Genomic DNA, 27,619 nt, shown 5'->3' on the forward strand with positions numbered 1-27,619 from the left:
ATTATAATCATATTCCAAACAACACAAGGAAGGTGTTTGCACATCAAAATTTGTATTTCATACTGCACCACAATAAATAAAAAAGCATTTCATATAAAACAGTAGTTGAGACATCAATGAAATGTCAATTTGAACATGAAATGTCATCATAAAAACACACATGAAAAGAGATTAGTTAATTCTTTTGAAAAGAACACTTGAGTTTGGCTACGTTACAAAATACAGGTGTACTTATCTGTGCACCATATCAAGCAGCGACGTCTTCACTACAGTAACAAAGGCCACATTGTAAAAATACAAGCAACGTTGTTTTGCACATCTACTGTACAACAGTGAGTAATGCGGTTATTAGGGCAGTAAAAATACCATGTGTATGAATTCATACCTGTTTCACATCAAGTCCACAAGAGGGTGTAGCTATCATAAATTGTATCCTTATGGTCAACTGCTTTATGTAAGCAAAACTGAACAAAACATTACAAAATGTTGTTCTCACGACATAATGCATATAACATTCATCTATGCCACTGAAACGTCATGCAATTATTGCACAGGAATGTTTAAAAAAGGTCTGCAAAAGCAACACAATGCCATGAGAAACCACAGCGCCGTTTCTTCAGTGTTCATAAGCAATACACTAAACTACATGACCTGCTAAAAGAGACAGCTGGCTGAAGAACAATTGAGGGCATTCAGTTTAACACATTCAGAATGAGAATTGTTGAAAATGTAAAGTATGCCCACATACTGTATAAGGAAATACTAATTATGAGGAAAAAAAGCTGAATTGTTGTTTCTAAATGACAGAGAGAATAATCCATTTAATTGTAGTTTGTAATTTTTCTTCATTATAGTCTGCTTTTACCGTGATGCAGTGTAACCGTAATAAAACTGCTCATCTGGCCGGAACCCATAAGCAGTGGTTGGACGTGCTGAAGTCACTCCTGTCTGTCCATACGCATCTGTCAAAGAACTAGAGAGAAACAGAGAGACAGATGTCAGCCAGTCTAGCATGTGACATTGGGACTCTATATAATGATAAGCATTGATTCATTGCTATAGTAACAAGAATCAGAATGTGATTCTTAGGATGGTGATTTGTGTGGAACAATGATACTATGATTACCAATAGCGCTAGATGGCGCTATCATCTTACTTTCTTCATAGCACAATATGACCTTCACTAATAGTTGTGAACTGAGAGAGAAAAAAAATGGTAAAACAGAAAAGATACTCAAGGCCTGGTCTCAAAAAAGTGGACATCTGAACTCTTCGAAAAAAACGTAAGAATAAAGTTAAAAGTGTACAAATCTTATTTGTCATGCCCTAAGAGGAAACAGGATCAAAACCTGATGGAGGTTGTCATAATTCATCATAACTCATGCATGAAATAGTTAAACACCTAATGGCTGGAAAACACTACAAGACTTTTAAAATCTGAACAGATTTTTTTAAACTAGACATCATACACTTGCAGACTTTTTGAAAGTTTCAGATAGAAACACACTAACTGATCAAATCTGTAGACTGGCACAGACTTCCTGTAACAACTCCAGACTGAAAATCTGGGCAAAATCTGAGCAAAATTCTTGCAGTGTAGTTTAGCCTTAAATCACAACTCAATATTTTTAAAGCCAACAAAACGAAGACAAAAAGTTCATATTTTTTTGACATCAAATAAAAAAACAAAATTCACTTTATTTTCAGAGATATTTCCTCTCCATATTAAATACTGTAAATGTTAATATATACTGGGAACGTACAGTAGCTTCAATGCACAAGTTTTGGTAATATTCTGTCACATTTTTACCCCAAGACCGTCTAATTTCTGACACTTAAAGATCCACAATCCCTCCTCCTAGTGCTTTTAATAGGTTCGGCTATTTCAGCTTGCACACATTACTAACAGGTGTATAAAATCAAGCACACAGCCATGCAGTCTCCTTACACAAACATTTTCATGAATTGGGCCTTTTCCTGTTGCCAGGATTACAAAGACCCTGTGCACAAAACAAGGTCCATTAAGAAATGGTTTACAGAGTCCGGTGTGGAGAACCTCAAAAATAGACCTGAACCCTGCCGAACACTTTTGGGATGAAATGGATCATCAAACCCATGCAAGCCAGGGCCCCTCACTTAAATCCACACAGACATGTTCAAACAACTTAGTGGAAAAAATTCCCAGAAGAAGCGAGGTTGCCAGTCCAGTGAAGACCGTTTTTAATGCATACACAACTTGTACACGTTTGCACATGTGATATGATACTTTATGTACTTCTATTGCTGTATACAGTATTATAAATAACCACAAACCCACATGATTCCATAATCATTACTCCAGCCAAATGGCCAACATAACCATCTCACATCAGATTGGGCAAGTGTGATCTGTGTCTAAATAAACACCACCCACCCGTCTGCAAGACTCTCTGGTCTGGCCTCTTAAAATATGAGTTGTTTGGTTTGCCCCTACCAGCTCCCATAATGCTATGTTGTTTTTAGACCAAATCACTTCCAGCAATCGGTTACGCGCATTACCTCTTCTCTCCCACTACAGTCTCCAGGCAGGAAGTGTGTCTTTATTCTCCAAGGAACCCTACTGCTGTCAGGGGAAATTTCAGACTTTGTTAAAAGGCTCGAGAAGGAGAGGCTGACGCCAAAAAAAGAGTCTATAAGACACCGAAACACAAAACCAACAGGATAAGTTCAAAGACGGGGGCTGATGGGAAGGATATAGTGATGAGATATGGGTCAGATGATGTCACAAGGTCAAATAGGTCATTTGGCAGCTCTGTGCAGATAAAAACACTCCAAAGGGTCTTGGATGTGTGCGTTTTACAATCATGTTGTGAACAATTTGGTGAGAATGGACACAAAAAAAGTCCAGTGTCTCCAGACTGGCCCCTGATAGTTAACACTGAGGTGAGACCCTGTAAACAACACCCGGAAAACTCTAAACAGGAAAGAGTCAATGTTGCTCTCCTCTTTCCTTCCTCTCCTGCTCCTGATCACAAGCATCTGTCACTCTTCAGCTCACAGTGAATGAAAGTTTCAGTCACTTGAGCCAAAACCAACTTAAAAAGGTATTGATAATTAAAACAACAAACATTAAATAAAATACAAATAATGTATTGATAACAAAATATAAAAACCAAGTGACATATGTAAACATGATTTTAGACATAGTCTCACAGTAAACTTTAATTTATTTAGAATATATACCAATTAAATATTCAATACAAAACAAAGAATGCATAATGTATTTATTGGTCCTGTATGACATATCACTTTATTGCTCCCTGAACTCTCTGTAAGTCGCTCTGCATAACAGCGTCTGCTAAATTACTAAATGCAATATGTAACTATACCTAAATATATATGTATATATATATATATATATATAGGACAGGTATGTCCAAAAAAAGTCACCAATTGGATTTAACAAAGCAAATAGGTAAGAGCCTCCCATTGGATTGGAGGTCTAGGTACAGCAACGTTAAGAGCTCAAAGAATGAGGGCACCTGAATATACTGATTGACCAGGTTATTCCATCAATGTTTTTTTCTTCTCTGGTGGTACAGGCATATTCCAAGATGACAATACCAGGAATCATCGGTCTCAAATTGTGATAGAGGGGCTCAGGAAGCTTCAGACATCATTTTCACACATGGATTGGCCACCATCCAGACCTTAAACCTTGTGGCTATTTTGGACATTTTTGTCAGTTTTGTTTTCTTTGTGATTTTGGCTGTGTTCATGCAAACATCATAGATTTTGCAAAAGGTGTTTATTCTTATTGGAATTTTAATATTGTGCTCTATTTTTCTTTCATAAATGTTTTTTAAACTAGTTAAATACATTGTTACACTCAGGTCAATTTGGACAAAGATTTCCTCCTTGAAACCCATTAAAACTACACATTTTTAACTGTTTGCCATGCAAGCATATATATATTTACATTTACATTTATGCATTTGGCAGAAACTTTTATCCAAAGCGACTTACATTGCTTTGTCCTATACATTTTACATAGGTATTTGCAATCCCCTCGTATCGAACCCTCAACCTTGCGTTGTTAACACAATGCTCTTACCACTCAGCTAAAGGAAAGCTATCAGTAAATATATCATACATTGCATATAAAATCCTTTCATTTTGTTGGCAAAGAGTTCAAAATTTCAATAAAAAATAAGTTTCAAGAAAATTCAACATTTTATTAAATTTGTACTATTTACTTTTTGCTTATGCTAGTATTTACTCCATTTTCGTCTATGGAGCATTTCAGTTTCCTGTTTCTGCTGTATTATACAGCACAGCGGGCAAACCTAACAAAAAATAAAGATATAACTGTGTTTATGTGTTAGTATAGGTGTGTGTTTGAAAGAAAGACATTGTATTTTACAGCAAAGCAAAAATCCAACACCTTATATTCAAGACACTGAAGCATACTGAGATTTGTTTTTTATCGCTTGTTTGCCTTATTATTCATTTTTAATACTTCCTTAGCTGAGATAATAGGTGAGCTTGATTTTGATGTAGAAGTTCAGAAGCCCCTCAGTACTGTTTTCACCATAAAGGCATAATAGATGTGAAATTACGTAAACGAACAAGGATAAAACTCTGAAAATGAATGCATTTTTGGTTGTTATGATCTGGAGAGGATCTGGTTGAAGCATTTAAGTTAGTAAAAGTAGAGAAAAGATTACAAGTTTACAAGATCTTGCCGACAAATGTTGTGCCATTGCAGAAGCTTATCGAAACGCGAATGCATGCCATAAAGCTAAAGGCAATCCAATAAAATATCAGAGTGTGTGAGTTTTTTTGGACAGGCAGTGTATGTATATATTAGGGATGCACCTATCGTAAAACTGCACCAACACCAAAGAATGAAACCTTATGTGAAAGAACTGGGTAAAATTTGATGTGAAAATTGCTTTGAAAGTATATGACAAGCACATGAAGACATTATGAAAGAATTAATAATTTTAAGGTGGAGTTGTTATTAAGAATCTATTCTAATAAAAAAATATTGGTACTCGTACTCTGTGCATCCCAAATATATATAGAATATATCAAATAAATGTAGAATATAAAAAAAATCATTATAATTTTAATTAAGTCATATACTGCGATAACGGTGTTGATAATGTGTATTATTTTGAGAATGATAAATGTAGTTTAAATCTGATAACCCTAATACATACATCTAAATCTCATTGACTCTCCTTATGTGATTCTATGATGTCTAAACACGTCCAAATGAAAAGCTCCCATTCAAGTAAACCCAGCAAGGAATTCCTACCATCCTTTTCATCTGGAACAACTAAGCATTCTATATGCGCTAAATGAAAGATTATACTGCGCAATTCTGTAAATAAAAGTGATTCTATTAAAGGTTTTTTAAAAGAGCCGTTCCCGGTGTGTCTGGCTCCTGGCTCAGCACTGGGGAACCGAGGCTGGGTTTCATTATTGTGTTAACCTGGATCCCTAACGCCGTACGGACAAAATGAAAACCACACTTTCAGGTCGCCCAATTCCCTGCGCGCTCTCAGTGTATTCTACAGGTATCGTTTACAAAGAGCCGTGAAAGAAAAAACACAGCTTCCTCTGGCCCTCCTCATATTCGCTTGCTTCTTGTTTTTCAGCACCTCAGAAACCAACTCCCAAATTCCCCATTCTATCTGTTCTCTCATGAACTCATGTATAATTTAGAGAGCTCAGTTTATTTCTGAATGTGTCTTTTTTCTTTCTGCTTCACAATCGATGTGTAAGATTACTAAAATGACACAATCCTAAACAAATCTAAAAATTTACAATAAGGCTGTATTTGTTAACATTGGTAGATGGTAGGCATGTAACAATATTATTGATATGGTGTTATTGCAATAGCAAAATTGTCTCAATATTATCATGGTCACATGACTGTATGAAATGATAGGTCTTCCGGGCCTAACATAGAGAATGTAAGAAAAAATAACAGATGTTAACTTTGTCAAGGTCCATCTGGTGCTATTATTTTATTTTATAAAAGGAATTTTTAGGTCATTTGACCCCTCTAGTACACATGACCCATCTCAGACTCGGGGGTCTTCAACTCCTTTTCTTTGAGGGCCAGATTCCAAAAGTATAAATAGGATGCGGCCAGTGTATCCCTTATCACAATTTCTTCTGTTATTTTGTATTTCCGTTATTTATTGCACGTATTTTGTTCCTTTATAATGTTTTTGTTGCTGATACTTATCAGTATTTGTGCCTTTTCATTATATTTAAACAAAAGGGAAACTGTCTTTTAATTGTATTTTATATTCTTTAAATCGCAAAAATGAAATGGCTGTTAATTTACCCCCAGTACTTCCAAGATATGGGTGGCATTCTTTTTTCAAGAAGATATTTGGTTGAATTAATGAAAGTCATATTAATAAAAGTAAAAAACGCTAATACATTCAGCACAAAAGTAATCCCTGCGCCTTGATGTTTAACTGGCGTCTTATAAAGCTGATCAATTGGTCTGTGCAAGAAACTGAACCCTATTATCATAGATATGGCTATTATCGCATCTTCGGTTGAATTCCAATCGCATTCATGAGCCCTTACGCGCTTAGAAGGGTAAACCCTTTAAAGCGCAAGTTCTGGAGGGCGATGAACAGCTATTTCCGTAAATATAGCTGTTTAGAACATACATAATGAATGCAGTAATTAAAACAACATTTTCCCTTGTCTGAGACAACTGTTGATGTGGAGTAGTACTCTTCCTGGAGTTACTTTCAAGGGCAAAAGAGGCATTTTGGAATGCGGCCTATCGCGTGTGCAAAACGACTGCCTGTGGCTGTGGATTGCCGATTGTAACGTTGTAAATAACATTAAGTATCTTGGGCAGACCGATCATATCGCTCCGTCAATGGTTATGAGATGCGGTAATAACTTTCGTATTGAATGTAGCAGTGTTTTTGGACTTTAAAAGATGTGGACATGCATTTCTTAAAGCTCACAATTCTTCAAATCTCTTCACTTATTTTAAATGTGAAGGCGGGCCAGGTAAAGATGATTGGCGGGCCTCCAGTTAACTAGCCCTGCCATATCTCATACCGCTAAGCAACAGTTATGATTAAAGGATATAGAAAAGAGGATGCTGGAAGGGCAATATAGACAAACTCATCTAAAACATCTGAATCCATCCCTATATATGTACTTGAAAAACTAAAAAGCTGTAATTAATGTATGTGATGGGAATTTGCCTTTCTAAATAAAAAGATAATTTCAAAAAAGAAAAGAGGATGCTTATGGCACGTTTCCAAGTCATCATTTGTCATTTTTAATATTGCAATAAATATCGTACCATGTATCTTGGACTTTGTACCGAGGTATTATCGTTCACTGAGATTAGATATTTTTACATCCCTTATGCTTTAGCTATGATGAACATTACAGTTTTTCAGCATTTAATAATCTTTTGTTAATGTTCACGTCAACACAATTCCTCACGTTATTAATGGTGCATGAGCTAATGTTAACAGTTACAACATGATTAAAAAAATATATATCGTAAACGCTGAAATAACATGTATCAATGCATTATTTTCATGGCTTTACATCAAATAATCCCAATCACGTTTTGCTGAAATATTTTCTACATCCTCACGACACAAAACCGGCCACATCATAAATCATCTCATTAAATCATCCCTTTAGTGTTTTGCACAAACCCCCTGAACAGTAGGTGTGGGGCAACTGAGACAGATCTGGAAAAGCTGAATAGAGGGAGCCGTGTTTACTTTCAAAGCTAAAGGGGTATTACTGTTGGAGGAGCGCTGCGGCAGCCTGCTGGGATGCTGGAGGACTCCTTCACGAAGCACATTTGAGCCCTGCCCTGCTTAAAGCAACAAAACTAGCAGACAGGGATGTGTGCGTGCCATACAATAATAACAAAACCGACCGCTCCGCTGTAGCCGGTATGACTGATAAGTCATATTTAAATGTACCTGCTGTGGAACCCCTGTGGTCCTAACAGGTCTCCGTTCTGATAGTCTGTGAAGAACTCTGGACTAATGGCACCATCTGCTGGGATTATTCCATCTGCAGATATTACATAAAATGTGATTTATCAGTGCAAGGCTATTACAGTCATAGTGAAATTTCAGTGATGAATCACAATTTGATCTTTTAAATGATAAAACGGTTCCATTAATGACCATTTATAAAATGCATTTCTAGGAATTATAACCTGCGCTGTAGAAGAGGTCTGGCCGTTCCAGAATGTCCCCATTTTGGAGGAAAGGTTCTCCATCATCTCCGTACATAAACGGTTCTGCCTCATCCATCTCCCTGTTTTCCACCATCTCCAGCCACTGAGAGTTATGCCAGCGAAACTTCTCGCTCTGAATCTTTTTGCCCCACTCCACATCATATTCCTATACCCGGGAGAGAGAACAGAGCATTAACACAGGACACAGAAAGGCTCAACTGAGAACTGAGAAGAATCGGGTTTGCTGTGTTGCTTGGCACACGGGTAACACGGTAGCTGTTTATCTGTTCTCTACAGGGACTGTGTTTAAAAAACCTTCTTTGAGGTAGATGGAAAATGTACCCTGACTCTCCAATCAATCATCCCCACATGGGACGGATTGCCCGGGGCTCAGATAAGCACCTGGTCTGAAAACAGGCCTTTTTGTCGCAGAAGCCAACCTCACCAGCGAGTACAGTGACACATTTAGAAAAAGGCACAAAATGCACCGCTAAAACATTAAAGATGGCACACTGCAGAACTCCAGCGGCGAATCAGAGAACCGGGTCTAATATTTTGGCCAATTAATCAAGCACATGAGCCCGTCCGTCTGAATGTTTGGATAAGGAGCAGGTTTGAGTGTTCTATAAACAAATCTTACAAAATCCTTTGACCGTATCCAGAAATGGCATGTAAAAATGAATTATGAATGACTTCTCCTGTCTAGGTTGAAAACCGCAAAAGCTCTACAGAATTAAATCAAGAAAAGGAATATGAGTAAAAATATCTCACAGCAAAACAGATTTCGTATTCAAATTAAAAGAACATTTCTACGTATGTGGACCTGTGTCTCTCCTCACATGACAGTAAGCAGACGTCACCTCTCTCTCTTTCTTTGATCTGGTGTTCTGCTTTAATGGCCCCGCCTGATCACATGTGCGTAACGCTTCCCTTGGCCTCAAGACCAGAACTAATTACATTAATCCGAGGCCTGCGACACATCACATTTGACCGAACCGCTTCAACAACAGCACGATAGCGATGGCGGTCACCCAATAGTCCTTCCATCAACTACACCTGACTTACAAACCACACAGTTCCATTTTTCATACTCACAGCGATGATGTCCAATGTGTTATCACACACTTTGCGGATTTCAGCATTCTTGTCGTGCATCAGGTCAATGAGGTACGCTGGAGCCTCTGTAGGTCAAAGTCAAAGGAAATAACGGACAGACAAACCACAGTACAGAATGAATCACACCATGGAGTATTTCACAGCATGCTGATGAACAACGGCAAAGCAAAGGATACGTGTTTCTTTTATAATCACGTCTCGAGTGGCCTGGTGAAACACCATCTGATAGAAGACGTATACAATCTGACACACGAACTCATCGTCCTCTTGCTGGGCTGAGGGAGGTAGAAGAAAGATTACCAATGTTTCTCTCGGATGTAGGATTGTGTACAAGCTTTTAAAATGGTAGACGGTGTCATCACGGTGATGAAATGCATTACAAAAACAAGTCGAAAAGATAAGCAAACGTCAGTGCTATTATAGTGCCAATAACATGTTGATCTATAATAATTCATGTTTTGCCAGATAGCAAGCTGTAACGTTTGTAGCATTGCTAAATTAGCTCTATAGACATTGACATTAAAATCAGCACTCTGTGGCAAAACACGATTGAGTTGCGTTTCATCTCCAGCTTGATATCAAAATAGTTATTCTGCCACACTACCATTATTCACTACACAACATACTATTAGCCTACACTGTGTTTTATTCGTCTCTTTGTGTATTTTAGAAACACGTAAATATGATAAGTGGCATGTCATGACTTTAGTAATCTTACTTTAAAGCAGCCCTGGAAAGGTGTTTCATGCATTCTGACTTCTTTACAATGTTAAACGTGCTGGCTTCTCATGCTTAACATGGTCAACTTCTCAAAAAACAAGTTGGGGGTATTACGTAGTATTTCTGTGCTCGGTACACTTCCCCAGCGATCGTACATGTTTAGGAAAGTTTTTTTTTCGAACATATGAAACTTTTTTTTATAACTTATTTTCTTAGTCCCTTATTGGACAGTTCTCCCGGAAAAGCATGCGGCACCGCCACACCGCAGCAAGGAGAGCATGAGAAGGAGCCTGCGCAGACGTCACTTTCACTTGTAAGCAGGAGAGAGAGCATACGTTACCGAAGTTCAAGTGTTTGTTTGTTCACTGCATTTGGGTGATGAATGTTATATAAACTGTGGATATAACGCTGGATTTGGAGATTGTTTGAAACGGATATATATATAGCCGTCCCAGTGCTAAAAAAATGCCGGACATAAACCACATGCGGTGAGTGAAACTGATGTCTGTGTTTTGTTGACAATGGGTGTGCACGTGCTTTGATTCACCATACCCATCCCCCACCGCATGTTTTCTATCTTTTATAAATGTGATCAAACTAAATTATCTTTGAAGATACGAAGCATGCAATACTTATCTACAGGTACTCAATATTAATATGAGATTGGCAGAAACCCCGTGTTACACCCGTTAAATCTGAAACGCTACGCCTGCCGCCATTCTTCTGTTCTGACTCTTCTGTTCGCCCGTCTGTGTATGATGAAACATCCACGCACTTTCACAGTTTGCTTTTCATTACACGACACGGTAGTGAAAATGCATGGTAGTATTATTGGGGCCACTTTAAATCACCGTGAAGAAGAGTGTGCCTAATACCTATACTTTCCCTTTCGCGACTTTTGCGTGCGCAAAGTTTGTTACTTTAAACGTGGAGTTAAGGGAAAAGATAAGGCACATTCAAGGTCATTTAAAGTGGCTGCAATATTACTACCGAGCATTTTCATTACAGAGGTTTACCTTATCACCAGGGTTGGGAGGGTTATTATGTAAAGGTATTCCGGTAGAGTTACAAATTACTTCATAACAATGCAATCCGTAATGTAATCCAAGTATCACAATATAAAAGTAATGTAGTCGGATTGCTTTTGGATTACTTTAGTGTCCCAATTGTAAATAAAACAGAAAAGCAAAATGGTTTTAAAAAGTCTCTTCATTTACGCAGAACCAAAGCAGCATCAGAGTTATCTTGAGGTGTCTCAATGAACATCAAATGAAATAGATATAACAGGATCTTATTAGAGTTTAAAATGATTAAAATGAATCATTATTGTTGAGTATTGACTTAGATATTGTAATCATGATTATTAATGTCAGTTAACACAGTACATTATAAATGTAATCTGCTTATAGGCTATGTAGTTAAAACAAGATGAGAAACATTAAGGAATGTACATGAAATTTTACCTAGAAATTGGTTGCTCAGCACAAAAACGCCTTACACTTCCACATATTAAAATAATAACTTCAGTTTTGCAAACTATTGTAATCCTGACAGTAATCTAATTTTGTACTAATTGCAACTGTAATCTGATTATTTAGTTTTTTCATGTAACTGTAACGGATTACAGTTCCAAACTTTTGGTATCCTGATTACTGTAATCCAATACATGTGATCAGTTACTCCCCAACCCTGCCTATTACCGAACACTGGCACATGTCTACTTGGCTGTGAAACAAAAATGAATGTTTTGTACCGTTCAGTAGTTCTATTAAGGCTGGAATGATGCCTGATTTGGCCAACATTATGGCACAGGAGTCATCCATGGAGACGGTGCCGATCATAATGACCACCTCCAGGATTAGGTCATCTTCCGCACAGCCTACAACCAAAAGATGCAATATGAAAGTTTGTATATTTATGAAACTGCACATTGTGAGTTTCCATAGGATAAAGTTGTGGACCTGGTTTGAGGTGGTCTTTAAGATAAGGCACCAGGTTATACTCCTTGAGCAACAGTTCCCAATCCAGATCAGGAATTGTAAGATTGGAAAGAGTGCCCAAGCATTCAATCACAAACTCCTCCTCTTCCTTCTGTCCGATCTGAGCAGCCAGGTCTCCAACATAGTCCTAAAAAATACGATTCAACAACTGTTCCAAGTAAACAAACCCCCAACGAATGTTAACAAACGATAAACCCCAACGAGTGAATTTTTGTTTTTAACTCTCACAATGAACAGATTCTTAGACGCTCCATCATGCTGAGATATATTTCGGATCATTTTCATCATTAGAGGGTCCTTGAGCCTCAGTGCTCTCTTCATCAGCATTTTCAGACCGTTACCTAGACAACACACACAAAAATCCACAAGTGAGTTAAATCCTCAGGGTTTTTGTAAGCGTCTGTGGATGTTTCTGTTTACCTTCACACATGATCTGGGCGTTCCTCTTGTTGGCAGCCAGATTGATGCAGAAGGAAATGAGTTCTGCATCAATCCTCTCCTCTCCACAATCAAACAACATCTTCATGACCTGTCAATCATCCAGCATAATATTTTATTTTAGGATGAAACAGTTTTTCATGTTTAACTCATTTTAATCTGTTCATGATGTCGTAAATGCTTTCAAAGGTAGAAAGTGCATTATAGTTTTGCAATCTGATATGAATCTGTGACCAAGTGGCAAGGTCAAAACCTTTAAACAATCTTTAAACACAGGCAGCGGGTCTCAGTTCAGTTACCTCATACACATTTAAAAGCTTCAAAAGACGTGGCCTTCTTTCTCAAAACACCAAACTCAACAAAGTCTTGACCCGCCTAGAACCTAAATCAAACACGCCTTTGTCCTCGCAAAAAAGAAGGACAGAACGTTCTTTCCTAACTCCTGTGCCCAATTTGTACTTTTCCCAGAAGTCCCGGGGTTACTGATTTTCTCCAACGGATCCTAACTTTAGACGAAAGCCTCACGTGTCACTCTCCATTAGCTCGGCTGATGTCACCACACCCCAGGCGGAACCGAGGGCGGACTCCGCTACCTGAGGCTAGAGAGGGTACAGCAGGGGTCTCAAAGAAAATGTTAAAAAGGGGCCTGTACTGAAGTGGTCAAAGGTTGTCAACATCGCCCCCTGACGTTAACGATAAGCAGGAGGTCCGCAGAGAGAGCTCGGCTGTAGAGTATGCAAAGCATTGCAAGTCCCATACTGAGTATCACATAGCAGGCGCCCTGCAGCCTAAATCATGCTGGCTAGACTTACTGGCACCTGACCTGCTTTCAAATGCACCATCCAGTCGCCCAACCAAAACCACGAGAACCCCCAGCCGGCAGTTGCTGTTTTCATCTTTCTAGTCACCTAATTTGTCTACGCAAATCCCATCAACTTCCTCTACTCTTAAAATTGTGGTGCGTTTCAATCGTCTCCTTTCTGCATGCATTTCAACGAATTATTAACGTATATTGAACTCTCATTTAAATGCTGTAAAAGTCATTGATTCATTAACAATGACATTATCAATAACCATCAAATGAGGGTAAAAGCTAATGATTTTTATCATTTTTTTTCTCGTTATAGCGCTCTCAAGTCTTTTGCTATAAGCTCATGCTAATGCAAGCTGACCTCTCACCTGTGGAATGCAGTCGGTGTAGGCAAACATGGACTTGAAACGGTCATCCATGCTGATGTGGTACAGAATGCACATGGCGATCTGTCTCTGCGCTTCGTCTCCTGAAACACAAACACACCCGGGCAATGAATGGACAGACATACTGTTCAAATGCTTTTAAACACCTCCTTTAGTTGGAATATATGAGGTATCCTATAAAGAGATTATGAAAATCAATGCATGACTTTAATGTCACCGCTCTGGAATACTTTCGGTCAATCGCTGCAGCTGCGCTTCAGATCATTTCGGGTTTAATGACAAACTGATGGCACATTATCCCATATTTAACTGTCATTAACGATGCGCTTAAGGTCATTTGAAACGCTTTTTTTCACTTAACATTTCCCAGGTACAGAAAATAAGAGTAACATCGAAAAAGATGCTTAAAATGAATAAGAATATAAAAAAAGGTCAGACAAACTATTTATCCTAATCGCATCCAGAATAAAAATTACTGTTTACGTTTTTTATTTATAAAAACATAAACGTACATGCATATGTTTAAGTAAATATTACCTTAATATGCATACTTGTATGTGTTTATAAATACAAAATTAATATGCCCTGTGCACAGATATATATATTATATAAGCACAAACTTTTATTCTGGATTCGATTAATCATTTGATAGCCCTATTATAAAACAGAATAAAGGATTTTAGAATAGGGATGCTTACAATGTATCAATATTGATTATTCATTCATATTTATTTATTTGGCAAATTAAATATTTTTTTATTTCTTTGGTTCCATTTCTGGCAAAATTATATAATATATTGACTCACCAGTAAATAATAATTATTAAGTCCCATAGCACCATTTTATATGACATAAAAACTGAAATTTGAATGTACATAAATCTATATGAATATATGTAATATTATAGTTTACAGTATCGATACACAAACATTCATATGTGATTCCTTCTTAATGATTAAAGATTAATAAAAATTGACAAAAAAAAATCAATTGATGATTTTTCTGAAAGGTCAAGGTTTGGTGGACAACCTCATTAATAAATACAAGTCATGTTTTAATGATCAATCCTAGAATAGCACCACAGGAAAAAGTCAAAAGCCCTCATGTTCAAAATATCAAGGCCCATTTTTGTACATGAATCAGTGTTCACGATTCTGCACAAGGTTGCAGAAAAGCTTGAAAGAATTGTTTTTGAATCTGTGGACCTTTAAAAAACTGTTCCGTATTTCTGAGCAGTGCACCATTAGAGCACACAGTCAACCCTTCACAGAGACCCTAGACCTGCAAAACCTGAGACATAATCACACCCAGGACCCTCGATAGTGGGGGGGGGAAGGTCGGGGCCGGCCGCGTACCTTTTAGGCGAGGTTATCTCAGCCTATTGAAGCCAGATGTGCTCTCAGAGACCCTGAAAAGAGAAGGGCTTCTCCATTTAATTGGAGGAAAAAAGGAGGAAGCATAAATTTTACTGCCATTAATAACTTCAAGCCGAGCTGCTCGGCATTGCAAGTGCTACGATTGGCCCACACATGTGCTTCTCATTAGCCGAAGACACACACGAGCGTACAAAACGGGCCCCAGCACGCACTATGAGGTCAAACCCAATCTCGCACACACCCCAGGTTAACGCCTCGGCCGGCGCGCAGGGCGAGGAGAACGGGGGATCCTTTATGAGGATGGAGGGCCTGTAAAAAAAAATGTTCAAAACAGCCCTGGAGCCTGGGAGAAAAAAGGCCATTAAAAATTCATTATCCTGTTCAGGGTGCGTTTAGTGAGAGAGCAGGAGAGCTAAACTTCAATTACACCCTAGTAAGATTTAAACCACCCAACCACCATAAAAACCATGACAGCTTCAGCCGACCACTACAACGCCCGTATCCATTTGATCAGACATTGAGCACATGTTTAATAGTAAACAGAGCTACTAAATAAATTTGTGGTAATTCTAATGGCAAATGAAATCCAAAGTTATAAATATAAGCTATATACAGTTGTGAATCAGCGAATTCTGCTTTTTGTCTCTGTGATAACTCAAGAAGAAGGGTGGAGTGGATACCAATCCCCACTTTCATCTTATCTGCAAGGTCACGACCCTCAAAGTGGCTTCTGTGATTTAAAAGACGGTAATCACAAAGGATCAGAGCAGAAAAGGGGACACGTGGTGCACCCTGAAGATTCATGTGACATCTGCGGTTCTTTGATAGCACAGGAGTGGACATTCGTACATGTTAGATAAAAATGGTATCCTCGCATTTTTCAAAAACACTAATAAAAACACTATACAGTATCATCTACACTACCAAGGGACCATTAGCTGCTGGCAACCGGTGCAAGCGGTTCAAAAAGAATGGGCAGTTTTATGACGGAGAGAAAATCTACACAAGCCGCGAAATGTAGACTTCCCTCACGCTGGAAGATCAACATTTACTTTAGAGGTGAGGGTGTTTTTTTAACAAATATATTACATTAATTGCGTGGGACACACAACTCCCCCCTGGGGCACTTTAAAAGATGTATCACTGGTGCCAAAGCCAACCATGCCTATACGCATAGTCTGTGCACCAATCGTGTGCTGTTTCATCTCAGGAAGTGCTCTTTGAAAGGCAGGACACAGCCAGACTATAACTGCTACACGAATTAGCTGGAGAAACTTGTATCCTTAAACACAACATGCTGTAAACTAGTTTCCCACAGCTTCCACTGCTGTCTTGATGGTGGTAACTTGGCTTCTGTCTGTCAACTAGGCAATTTTGAATCATAAACATTAGAAAGCACAGAGCCAACTGGAGGAAAGCACAACATTAACTTTGGGGTTCCCACTCAAGAAATAGCAGTTAGCAGTAAGCGGTGCACTTCTAGGCAAGATCAAAAGGACATTTTTGTGGCCCAAAGAATTGACTGGTTTAAATTTGGGCCACCTATCTATTTTTGCAATTCTGTGTATCTGAGAGAGTGGTCAGGATTGTTTTACAAACTTCTTATAGAATCTTACCAAGCAGTGAGGCGAGTTTGGGCAGAAGGCCCACCTGCACCATCTTGCTGCGGAGGATGGTGTCGAAGGAGAGATTGAGGAGGAGACGCAGGGTGACGTTCAGGAGATCCTCATGTTCACAGGGTACCAGTTTGGCCAGCTTCTCTACTGTGTCTGTCTCAGCCTATCAGAGAAAAAGATCATTCTAGTAGAGTAAAAACAGAGAAGACACACTAATAAAGATTCAAAGGATAAACATTGCCAAATCTTCACAGCCACTAAAACGATATGTTATGTTTAAAGACATCAGGAAATCTAAATTGACTTCAATATGCAGTTATGCAATGTGGAATTTTGCACCAATGAGATTTCATGATGGGTGGGGCTGCCCAGCAACACCCCGATAAATAGCAGTCAAGCAATAAAAAAAAGCCTCCTATCATTTATAGCACCTGGAGATGATGTAAGAGCTTGATTTAAGGTCAACTAGTTAGGTCTGTTAGTTATGGGCCTGTGGCTTTGCTTGTTAACACATCTGCCTGCTTCAACTGTGGTCAAAGTCAGCCACAGACAGACAGCCCAGCAGAAATGTGATCCCCATTTAACCACTGTTCACAGCCTGGAACCAGTTTTCAAATTGAGCCATCAGTGTTAATAACTGCCTACATCCATATTCTTGTATTTACACTCAGACTGCAGAAAATGTGAGAAAATAACTCTACAACCGTCACACCCAATTTGTTGTAATGTAAAATATTCGCTACATTTTTGTGAAAGCAAGACATCTGCGATAGAATAAATACGATACAATGTGTTTAATCCAGAAGAACCGAAATTAGACTGTGATTAATGAATCCAAATTAAGATGTAACAATCTCTTTTTTAAAGATTTGTGATTGGATGCAGATGGCAAACGTGTTGGATAAAGTTGCCGTCTTGGGGTAGCTCAGGACATTATATTAGTAACTCCGAGTGAACTGTAAATCGGGAACAGGTGTGGCAGATTAAGAAAAAGGAGCGCAATCAGTATAAATGGGGGCAACATAACCTACTGGTCTACGATTTTAAGCACCCCCAAAAAAATTCTGTTATTATTTGGTCACCCTCTTGTCATTCCAAACATGTAGGACTTTCTTTCTTCTGCAGAACACAAATGATATTTTGAATGTTTTAAACTTTTATTACATTGTATGGACACAAAACCACTAAAACATTTCTCAAAGTATCTTATTTTGTGTTTCAAAGAAGAAAAAGAGTTATACATGTTTTGGAAGACACAAAGGTGAATAAATGATAACATAATCTTTATCTTCAGGTGACTCTTTCTCCTCACCATGTCATTCTTATTCTCCAAGAAGATGCTGAGTTTCTTGAGGAAGGACACGACCAACACCAGCAGTTCTTCACAGTCTCTGTCCAATGTTTTCACAAGCAGGTGGACGATGTTCTTGTTCCTCATCTTCAGCTCTGTGCGGGTGTCCTCGGACAGATTTAGTAGCAGGTACATAGCCACTGATGACACAGAAAAGAATGCAGCATATTATCTTCAAACTACTCACAAATCATTACCATTGATGCAAGACTACAATGGATATAGCATTACGGTTTTCAAGTGAATTTCAGTCTGTAAGATGCAAAACAACATTTAGTTTACCCAAAAATGAAAATTATTTTATCTTTTTTCACCCTTAAGTCATTCCAAACATGTATGTCTATTTTGCAGAGTCAAATATTGGTAAACAAAAAAAAATTGCCCGCATTGTCTGCCATTGTTTGGACAAAAAAACACTAAGAGATTTCTCAAACCATCTTTTATGTTCCACAAAAGATAATAAACAGGTGGAGTGCGAATAAATAATGACACAATTTTTATTTCTGGGTGAACTATCCCTTTAAGACCTGGGTAATAGTGTGCAATTTCCACTACCTCTCAAAAGTTGTTCCTGTTTGGCCAGAAGTCCGTGGTACTTTTTCAGAGCTTTCTCATAGTCCTTCTTCAGGTTCTGATTGTCCGGGTCATCGTCCCGTTCTACAAGTCAAGGACCAATGACCGTAGGTCCAGAGCAATAGTCAAAGGGCACAAATTTAAACTAAACATAACATCGCACTCTCTGACCTTTGGCTTGACTCTACCTTTGCCCTTTCTCTGACATTCTATTACACTTTCACCTATGACCCCCCCACACACACACAAACTGAAAGGATATCAGCCACCTTCTTCTTCTGCAGTTCGTCCTGCCACAGGTCATATCTTTTCAGCTCATGCTCAATTATGTTCATGCACAGCGCTCCGATCTTGTAGTGTGTGATGAGGCCGTGGAACTGGGAGAAACTGGAGATAAATAGCTTGTTTGTCTAACTGAAACCTGCACCGCGTGGACCGTAAAAGGGCTTCATATTCAGCAGTGCCAAAACAAAACCTCAACTCATGTCAAACATGGTCCCTCACCAAGACAATAATGAACGTCAGTTATCCAAACCATCACACACAAGAACGACTCACATTTTCACAACCACCTAGTCTCATACATCCTCATATGAGATTTGACAGCAGCTGATGTCATGTTATGATAGGAGTACATTTAATATTATGATTCTCGAGAAAGAAAATATGGCCTCCAAATGGCACGCCGCCATTGTTGTGTCTATATACAACACCCATCAAACTACGTGAACAGTGAGTCTTGGCTAGACTGTGCAGATGTGAGACTCTTGCACCTTGAGAAGCAGAAGAAGACGTAGATGATGGTGGTTGCCAAATCGACGCTCTGCTTCCAGTCTTCTCTCAGGACTCGAGCCAGCGCTCCGAGAGCTATCTCTGTGGGAAAGCAGACAAAACACTAAATGCTTTCACAGCTCATGAAAAATACTCAAATTGCGAAAGCGACAACAGATTGAAAAATGTGAATGATGGTGAAAATGGATAGAATGTTCTGATCCTACATAAGTGGTAGAACATGAAATGTATTGTGGGTACAATTGAGACATTCATGTGGTGTAGAAACAAAAATGTGGTTAGAGTTAAAAACAGCAGTGGGGTCCAAAAGATTGGATTTATGAAAGGAAAGAGATGGTCAGATCTCATATGGCATGAGAATGGGACTTCCTGTTTGTGAGATCATGTGTGCTTCTCTGTCATGCTACCTGCTGTGCCTTTTCTTATTTCGGCATGAAACATTCTTTATCCCCCATTTACAATTAATATGTGTTATAGATTATTTACATGATTTTTTAAGTTCATTGAACATAAATTCATTCCATAATTCAACAAAGAACACATATTTGTGTTATATTACTAGTGACAGCCCGTGGGTTTTTCATTAAATACATAAACAAGTGCTTATAAAGCATATAAAACTTCTGTAGGCCCTCTGTTTGAATAAATGTAAATTAAACAATGGTTCAAATTTTAAGGGGGAACCCTAAAATGCTTTCACATAGGGATGTAACAATATCAGAGCTAGAGTTATACAGTAGTATTTGATGGGACAAATTACCTAAAAATCCCTTTTATAAAATAAAATAAACTTTCCTGTAGCTCAGTGGTAAGAGCATTGCTTTAACGATGCAAGGTTGTGGGTTCGATCCCAGGGGATTGTAAATACCTATGTATAAATGTATAGGACAATGCAATGTAAGCCGCTTTGGATAAAAGCGTCTGCCAAATGCGTAAATGTAAACAAAATAATTGCATCAGATGGACCTTGCCAAAGGTAACATCAATTATTTACATTATCTATGTTAGACCTATCGTTTCATACAGTCATGTGACCACAATAATATTGAGACAATTTTGCGATAACGCGACATCGATAATATTGTTACCTCCCTACATTCACAGTGTCTATAACACATATTTTAACCCCAGACCCCAGGTTCACATCGCACCGTTCTGCAGCAACTCTTCCAGGTTGTCAGGGTTACGGGCTAAGTGGAGGATGAGTGTAGCTCCTCTGATCTTCTCCGGGATTTCCTCATACAGAAACTCTACATATTCATCCATGCTATTAATGTTGGCCTCCTCATCCAACTTAAGACACAGAAGCAATGAGAGCAAAGGTTTTATTACATAGAAACAAAATCTAAGCAAAATGTTACATTTACATACACTCAACATAAATGTTTGTAAGTGATTTACCTCCATGCCTTCAAAGGGATTCAGATCTCTTGGTTTGATATGCTTTTTCTCTTTATTTTCTAATTAAAAATACAAGGCAAAGCAAACAATAAGTATCACGTGGAGAATGTTTTTTTTCTTGTAACAACTTCATTGTCTGCACATCTCTTACCAGCAGGTTTCTTGCGATTCTGCAGGTAGAACAATAACTGTTCCACCTCAGGAAGTCTAGAAGGGGAAATGAGTCTGCATTCTTCCACTACCTTCCGTGCTAAAGACGCAATGTCTGTGTTGAAGTTCAAGCTTTTCAGGCGAATTCTGCAAACAGAGAAAAATATTCTTGATTTTCTATCAAAGAAGACATATAAATATTATAAACAAAGTGAATTCTCATATTTTAAAACTGTGTTTAACACAGATGTGTGATGAAACACTGCAGTTGATAAGATCAATTTGACAGCTCTTACATTTTCTGACATTCCTTGCGTTCTCCGAGCATTGGGTCTCCGTTTTCTCCCAGTATTGTTGCTTCCACTTCATAGTGGACAACCAGGGCTTTTTCTGTCGGGTGGACATCTAAACTGCGACCCTTATATTGTCTGAACCCAAGACATTCACATACTATTTATATTAACATGCTCATTACTTCTTTTGTTATTTTGAATATTATTACTAGTTAGACAATCTAAAATCTACGTTACGCACATACAGCACATGTAAACACAAACGCCATCATTATCTAAATGCACATTACGCGCTTACAAATCAAAAATCTTGGTCACAGAAAAGATTTACAGGCATTTGTCATGTTAAGAGCAATATCAAATATAATTGTTGTTATTGTTTTCGTGCAACAGAACTCAGGACGGATTCTTACCGTTTTAAATATCTGGCGTCCTCCGCCTGCATCGTTACCCTTTTATTAAAGTGACTTAATTCTGGAAGTAATTTCTGTTAAATGTTTTTTAATATCTGTACAGCTTCATCGTTTCTCCTCCGACAGGACCCTGCTGATGTTTGTTGTTGTTGCTACGGGCGTGTACTCTGCTTTGCTATGACGCGTTCAGCAGAAACCAGACACAGGCGTAAGAACAAGAGCGCCATCTGTCTGTGTGGAGTTGCAGAGACACGTCAGAGCTCAGGATACATGGAAACCCTAACATTCTTTTGCTTTTCAGCAGGGACATTTTAAAGTAACTGCTTTCGTTGTTTTATCATCAGCATTGACTTCATATTAAGTGAGTTTATCAGAAAGAACCGCCTCTTATTTAATAATTAATTTATTAATAATTAATAATTTCTGCTGTTTTAATTGCTGTTAAACAGCCTACTTTCAAATGGATAGTTCACCCAAGAATGAAAAGTCTGTCATTTACTCACCCTCAGATTGTTTCAAACCTGTATACATTTCTTTGTGCTGTTGAACGCAAAGAAATATATTTGGAAGAATGTCAGCAATTCTCAGTTCTGGGACATCATCCACTACCATATACCAAAATATTGTTACAAATATACTATAAAGCATTACTATCACATTTTTGGAATTAAATATTACCATATATTTATATAGATGTTGTACCTATATGTAATGATTTTATATGGGAAGAGACAAGTTTATTGGTAGATCTGTAAGTTTTGTGGTGGCTGGCCTACCACACTTGTCACAATTCTGCATCATTTAAAGTGATAGTTCACCCAAAAATGAAAACTCTGTCATCATAACCCCAAAACTGTATAATTTTCCCTGTTCTGCTAAACACAAAGAAAGATATTTGGAAGAATGTCATTAACCCAACAGATACCCCATTGAATATATTTATTTTCCATACTATGGCAGTCAATGGGTGAAGAGATCTGTTTGGTTACTGACATCCTTACAGAAATCTTGCAAATTGGCAAACAAGCTACAAACCCTCAATGTAAATGTGATACATTGAATGTTACATATTTTTGCACTTTTGCAATATTTATTTTGATCCCTGCTTAAATAATCTGTAAACTCGTTCTCTAGTTCCACTGAGTACACATTTCCAACTTATGTTTAGTTAGGTTCTCTGAATATTAAACACATTATCCATTACAGACCTGATGAATCTTTGGCAATTAACCTAAATTTCAGACCGCAATCATATGAGTAACACCTGATGCATGAGCTCACATGACAAAAAATGAGAGGCCTGATATGTATCATTCTCTCTCTCTCTCTCTCTCTCTCTCTCTCTCTTTCTGTATTTTGGTTTAAAATAGCCTTGCATCTGCAATGTTTGATTGATTAACCTTAAAATAATAGTTGTGTCTTTAAACTGTCCTCACCGTCGTGAGCTTGCCACAAATACCGTGTATACATACATAAGGCAGTGCTAAAAATAGTCATTACATGAGCTGTCTGTCACTGGCAGTGGATGAAGGCACGGCCCTCTGGTCCATGTTCTGGAATGCTTAGGTCAAAGGCTGATGGTTCTTTCTGGATGTCTGTGACACTTGGGAGAGAGATCTTCTTCTGAAACAGAGAAGGGACCACCCCTGCAATCGTTCTGTCATTCCTCCACTCCGGGCCTAAAGCAGGTGATCTGATAATCTGCGATAGATTTAAGCACCCTCCTGGGAAGGGAACATATCTTTTCTGGCAGAGGTCTTCAAGCAGAAATAGCTGTGCTCTGTTAGTCTTCAGGATTTTACCGACAGCCACGCATTTGCGATCATTTCACACCACATTGCAGAAGAAGCTTCAGAATGTCTGAATCCACATCTATGGAGTTTAGCGGGACGCATCAAGCCTTCCGGGACCGCTGGGCGAAGACTGATGATGAGATGTGCAAGCACAGTATGTCTTTTCATCTTCACAACACCTTGAGGCAGGAGTTCTTCGCCAGCTACCTGTACCTTCTGGAGCAGATTCCTCTGGGTAAGGAGGGTGTGTGAATGGAGAGATGAAGCCATGTGCCTGTGTGATGTAATGTTTTGCTGTTTGAAAAGAAAGTTTGAATAGCCAGTTACACACTTAGTTTGTACTTATTTATATTTGTGGAAAATAAATGAAACATTTTGAAGCATTTCACATTATGCAAGCGAATTTAAAACTAAATTTGCAATTGTCTGATGATTATCGAAAACTCCATGTCTAATAAACTAATGCAGGGGTTCTCAAAACTTTTTGGTATATGGACCCCTTAAAGGTGAGACAATTTTTAAAGGATCACCTCTAAATTATAAAAGATATTAAGCATTTGGTTACCACAATTTGCACTCTTATTGAAACATGTGTATCGTTCTTTTAAACATAATAGTTCAGACATGTTTCATAGTGATAAATATAAAATATTTTCTCTTGGATCGTTTTAATATCACTTATGTGCTTTCAAAATGATTTATTTTAACGTTTTTTTTAGGTGTTTTAAGTGTTCTAATAAAACAGCACAATTTTATAATTTATAAATTCAATTTAAATTAAATCATTGCAAATATGAATTACTTCACGGACCCCTTATCTATGGAATGCGGACCCCCAGGGGTCCCTGGACCCCATTTTGAGAACCTCTGCACTCATTTCTAACAGATGATTACATATTTTATTATTAGAGCAATCATGAATAATATATAACTTGGAAGTTAGAAATATGTTTGTTTAATAGTTGTGCCTTTAACTGTACTGATATTTTCTGTTCCACACAATGAATGAAGTGGCAGGGTTGATTGACAGAATGAGTTATTCATTGTATGATGTAAAAATAAACACATAAAATCTGACACATCAGACACAAGAACAGTTTCAAAATACAGTATAAGAATGGATTTTTGTTGAAATGAACTCAACGGACATAACACTTGGGCAGAAAATGCATAATGATAGCTGTACCGAACCTAACAAAATGCCTTGAAAATGTTCTTTTGATTTTATATGTTGACCTACTAAGCAGACTGATTAAGTGTGAAGCTAAAGAAAGAACAAAAATAAGGGAAGACCAAAATAAAACAGTCATGTTCAGTGTTACTATTTCGGTCTGGAAACTGAACTTAAGGTTCATATGACAAACCCTGCCTACAATTTCAGGATCATAATTCACTCTGTTCGCCATTTCTCACACCTGGCACTGCAGAAGGATCTTCCTGTCACTCATCTGCTGACCTGATGCTCGACTTCAAACTTTCCGAAATTTGTTGACTCATGGCTAGATTATTATTGTACCTTGTTCTCTTTTTGCAATTTAATAAGTATGTTCTGTTTACCACAAGCCATTCAAGAAGGCAGTATAGTGGGATATAAAAAGGTTACCCTGATACTAAAGTCCTATATAAGGTCCTGGATCTATCCCAATGTGTTACAAGCATCTTGAAGATGTTGCAACAGTGTTTATGAATTAGGTTCTCTTCCATTTGCTTTTTCTTAATACCCGACTTGATCATTTGTGGCTATTTTTGTACTGCCACATTGAATGCATCAATAAACATTAAGAATTAAACATTTAACATGTCAAAGTAATGTATAGCTGACATGTAATGTTTAAGCTACAGCACACTTTATAGATTTGTTGTTATTTTATAAAAACATCCTTTCTCTCTAATTTGAGAAGATTTTCTGAATAGTGTGACTACTGAAATCATTTTTTTTAACAAAGTGACTCCTATCTTGTTTCTTGCCCCACAGTGAAACTCTATGCGGTGACTTGCGAGTACATTAAAGGGGAGAAGCAGTTTTACTACAGGGCACAGAACTTCTACAAGGACGTCCCGCCGTCAGAAGAGGGCATGATGGGAGATTTCGTGGAGATATCCGAGATTGACCTAGAGGGCTCAAGGAAGTTCCTGAAGAAATTTGTTGTATGTATTTTTTATATTTTTTTACTGAATACATGTCCTTTGATGTGTTTTCTTTCAAGCACAGCCAATGCTCTGAAGTAACCTTCATGGTTACCTTAACTTCCTCCGGGTGACAAAAATGGACCCGTGAACAGCACTAATTATATTAGCTGGTGTAAAAATATACTGTAGATTGTATTTCATGAGTGTATTATGACAGTAGTCATATAGTTATCCGCAATATTCTCAAGTTCACCTTCAGTTTGAATGTGCCTATTCTTTAATATTCATACAGCGAGATCTGTTTTGATTAAACATTTATTGTTTTAAAATGTATTTAAAAAATAATGTGTTCACTGTTTGTTTATTTCTTGCTTGTAATGGAGAACAAAACATCATGTGTGCTGAAGGTCAGTGGACTCTTAAAGGGATGTTGACCCATAAATAAAATTATGTCATCATTTATTAAACCTTCATGGCTATTTCTTCTCTAGAACACAAAACAAAATATTTTGAGAAATTTGAGCGGTTTTGTATTCATCCAATGGAAGTCAATCAATGTTGTAATTGATTGAATTAGTTATATATTATGTTCTTCTTACGTATATATTTTTCTCTTGGTAGGGTCCAGGAAAGGCGGGCACCAAGCGTGCGTTAGACTGTGGCTGTGGAATTGGACGAGTGTCTAAAGGGGTCCTGTTTCCTGTGTTTGAAACCATGGAGATGCTCGACATGATGGAAGACTTCATCCTTCACGCTCATGAATGTTACCTTGGAGATGATGCAGACCGGGTGGAAGCCTACTACCTTTACAATCTGCAAGAATTTATCCCACCTCCAAAAAGATATGATGTCATCTGGATGCAGTGGATAGCATGTAAGTAACGCATGTTTTGTTTGCATGGGTTTATTTATGTGTAAAGTCAAATATAACATAATAAAAGTAAAATAGACTGAAAACTTTTAAATTCCTCAGGTCATCTTACTGATAAAGACCTGATGGAGTCTTTAGTTCGTGCTAAAGAGAGTCTGAAGCCTAATGGTGTGATCATCATTAAAGATAACATGGCACGACAGGGGTGCAAGCTGGATCCTATCGACGGCAGCATTATTCGTCATTTGGACATCATGAAGAGTATCATTCAGAAAGCAGGTCTCACCATATTGGACGTGGAGAAACAGGAAGGGTTTCCTGAGGCCATCGTACCTGTATGGATGATTGCCATGAGCTGACCCTATGAATGAAAGAGGTGATTAAGTTCGTTTTGACGTTTTTTGGATGCACTTCTTTAAAGTATACATTCTATTGTAAAAATGCATAGGATGTTTAATTCCATTGAGCTTCCATTTGCCAGCTTATATGTAAAAGGGTATTATTAACTGATTTTCAATGTGTTCGGATCATTGTTATTTGAAAATGATTTTCCATTGTTTTATTTTGGCAAGAACGAAAATGTGTAACATATCTCTGCTGTCCTTTTGAAACCTTGTTTCTCCATATTTCATGATCTTTATTTTTTACCATAAATTGACCATTATTGTTAGTCACCCTTTATATTTGTCAATGGGTTTTGCAAATATCAAACCTATAAAAATTATTCAAAAGTGTTTAATAACTTGGATTCAGAGAAAAAGCTCAGTGTTTTACTGAAAAATAGCTAATTTGTTTTTAGCAGGACAGTGAAGATATTAAAAAAATGTTTTACATTGAAACAGAATGCTTCAGAATTCAGACAGCTGTATATACTTTTATTTACGTTTTCAGTCTGTTTAGTATTTTGTACATTTAGAATAAAATGTAGAGCTATTTATTATGATTTTTTATAAAAAACGACTTATACTACACCTAATTGTCTCTTTTACAGAATGTGTCATTGTAAATGTTATTTAGAGTTATTAGTCTGATTAAAAAAAAAATCTTTATCAGTGACATTTCTTCTCTTACAGCCATGAATAAAATGAAAAGTTACTGTAAAACTTGGCGTACACATCTAGAATTATTGCTTTCTCATTTGTAAGTT

The 27,619-nt window shown here is 37.7% G+C and overlaps 2 protein-coding genes across 2 annotated transcripts; one reads left to right on the top strand and one right to left on the bottom strand.

Annotated features, from left to right (window-relative positions):
* Positions 1-32: 32 nt before the first annotated feature.
* kifap3a (kinesin-associated protein 3a) lies at positions 33-21,837 on the bottom strand. The gene is made up of 20 exons (XM_056764215.1): positions 21,679-21,837; positions 21,269-21,400; positions 20,974-21,119; positions 20,823-20,881; positions 20,573-20,714; positions 19,403-19,502; positions 18,892-19,016; positions 18,612-18,710; positions 18,018-18,196; positions 16,706-16,868; positions 13,696-13,796; positions 12,499-12,607; positions 12,307-12,419; positions 12,040-12,205; positions 11,832-11,957; positions 9,535-9,633; positions 9,338-9,423; positions 8,222-8,408; positions 7,980-8,073; positions 33-973 (listed from the first exon to the last, which is right to left on the bottom strand). Exons 1-20 carry the CDS (start codon positions 21,708-21,710, stop codon positions 862-864), a joined length of 2,370 nt encoding a protein of 789 aa, XP_056620193.1. The 5' UTR covers positions 21,711-21,837; the 3' UTR covers positions 33-861.
* A 1,518-nt stretch (positions 21,838-23,355) lies between these two features.
* ntmt2 (N-terminal Xaa-Pro-Lys N-methyltransferase) lies at positions 23,356-27,184 on the top strand. Its single transcript, XM_056765064.1, has 4 exons — positions 23,356-23,706; positions 25,447-25,619; positions 26,223-26,475; positions 26,575-27,184. Exons 1-4 carry the CDS (start codon positions 23,535-23,537, stop codon positions 26,829-26,831), a joined length of 855 nt encoding a protein of 284 aa, XP_056621042.1. The 5' UTR covers positions 23,356-23,534; the 3' UTR covers positions 26,832-27,184.
* Positions 27,185-27,619: the final 435 nt, after the last annotated feature.

The sequence above is a fragment of the Triplophysa dalaica genome, chromosome 13 (assembly GCF_015846415.1).
Source record: "Triplophysa dalaica isolate WHDGS20190420 chromosome 13, ASM1584641v1, whole genome shotgun sequence".
NCBI classification, from domain to species: domain Eukaryota; kingdom Metazoa; phylum Chordata; class Actinopteri; order Cypriniformes; family Nemacheilidae; genus Triplophysa; species Triplophysa dalaica.

What these genes read in the sequence shown, in the direction of transcription:
- ntmt2 (XM_056765064.1), top strand. Translation starts at nt 23,535, where the DNA reads ATGTCTGAATCCACATCTATGGAGTTTAGCGGGACGCATCAAGCCTTC. An exon ending in TCTGGAGCAGATTCCTCTGG is followed by an intron (nt 23,707 to 25,446) that starts GTAAGGAGGGTG and finishes CTTGCCCCACAG; the next exon opens with TGAAACTCTATGCGGTGACT. An exon ending in AGTTCCTGAAGAAATTTGTT is followed by an intron (nt 25,620 to 26,222) that starts GTATGTATTTTT and finishes TTCTCTTGGTAG; the next exon opens with GGTCCAGGAAAGGCGGGCAC.
- kifap3a (XM_056764215.1), bottom strand. Translation starts at nt 21,710, where the DNA reads ATGCAGGCGGAGGACGCCAGATATTTAAAACG. An exon ending in ATCCCTTTGAAGGCATGGAG is followed by an intron (nt 20,715 to 20,822) that starts GTAAATCACTTA and finishes CTGTGTCTTAAG; the next exon opens with TTGGATGAGGAGGCCAACAT. An exon ending in CAAACTCGCCTCACTGCTTG is followed by an intron (nt 13,797 to 16,705) that starts GTAAGATTCTAT and finishes TTTGTGTTTCAG; the next exon opens with GAGACGAAGCGCAGAGACAG.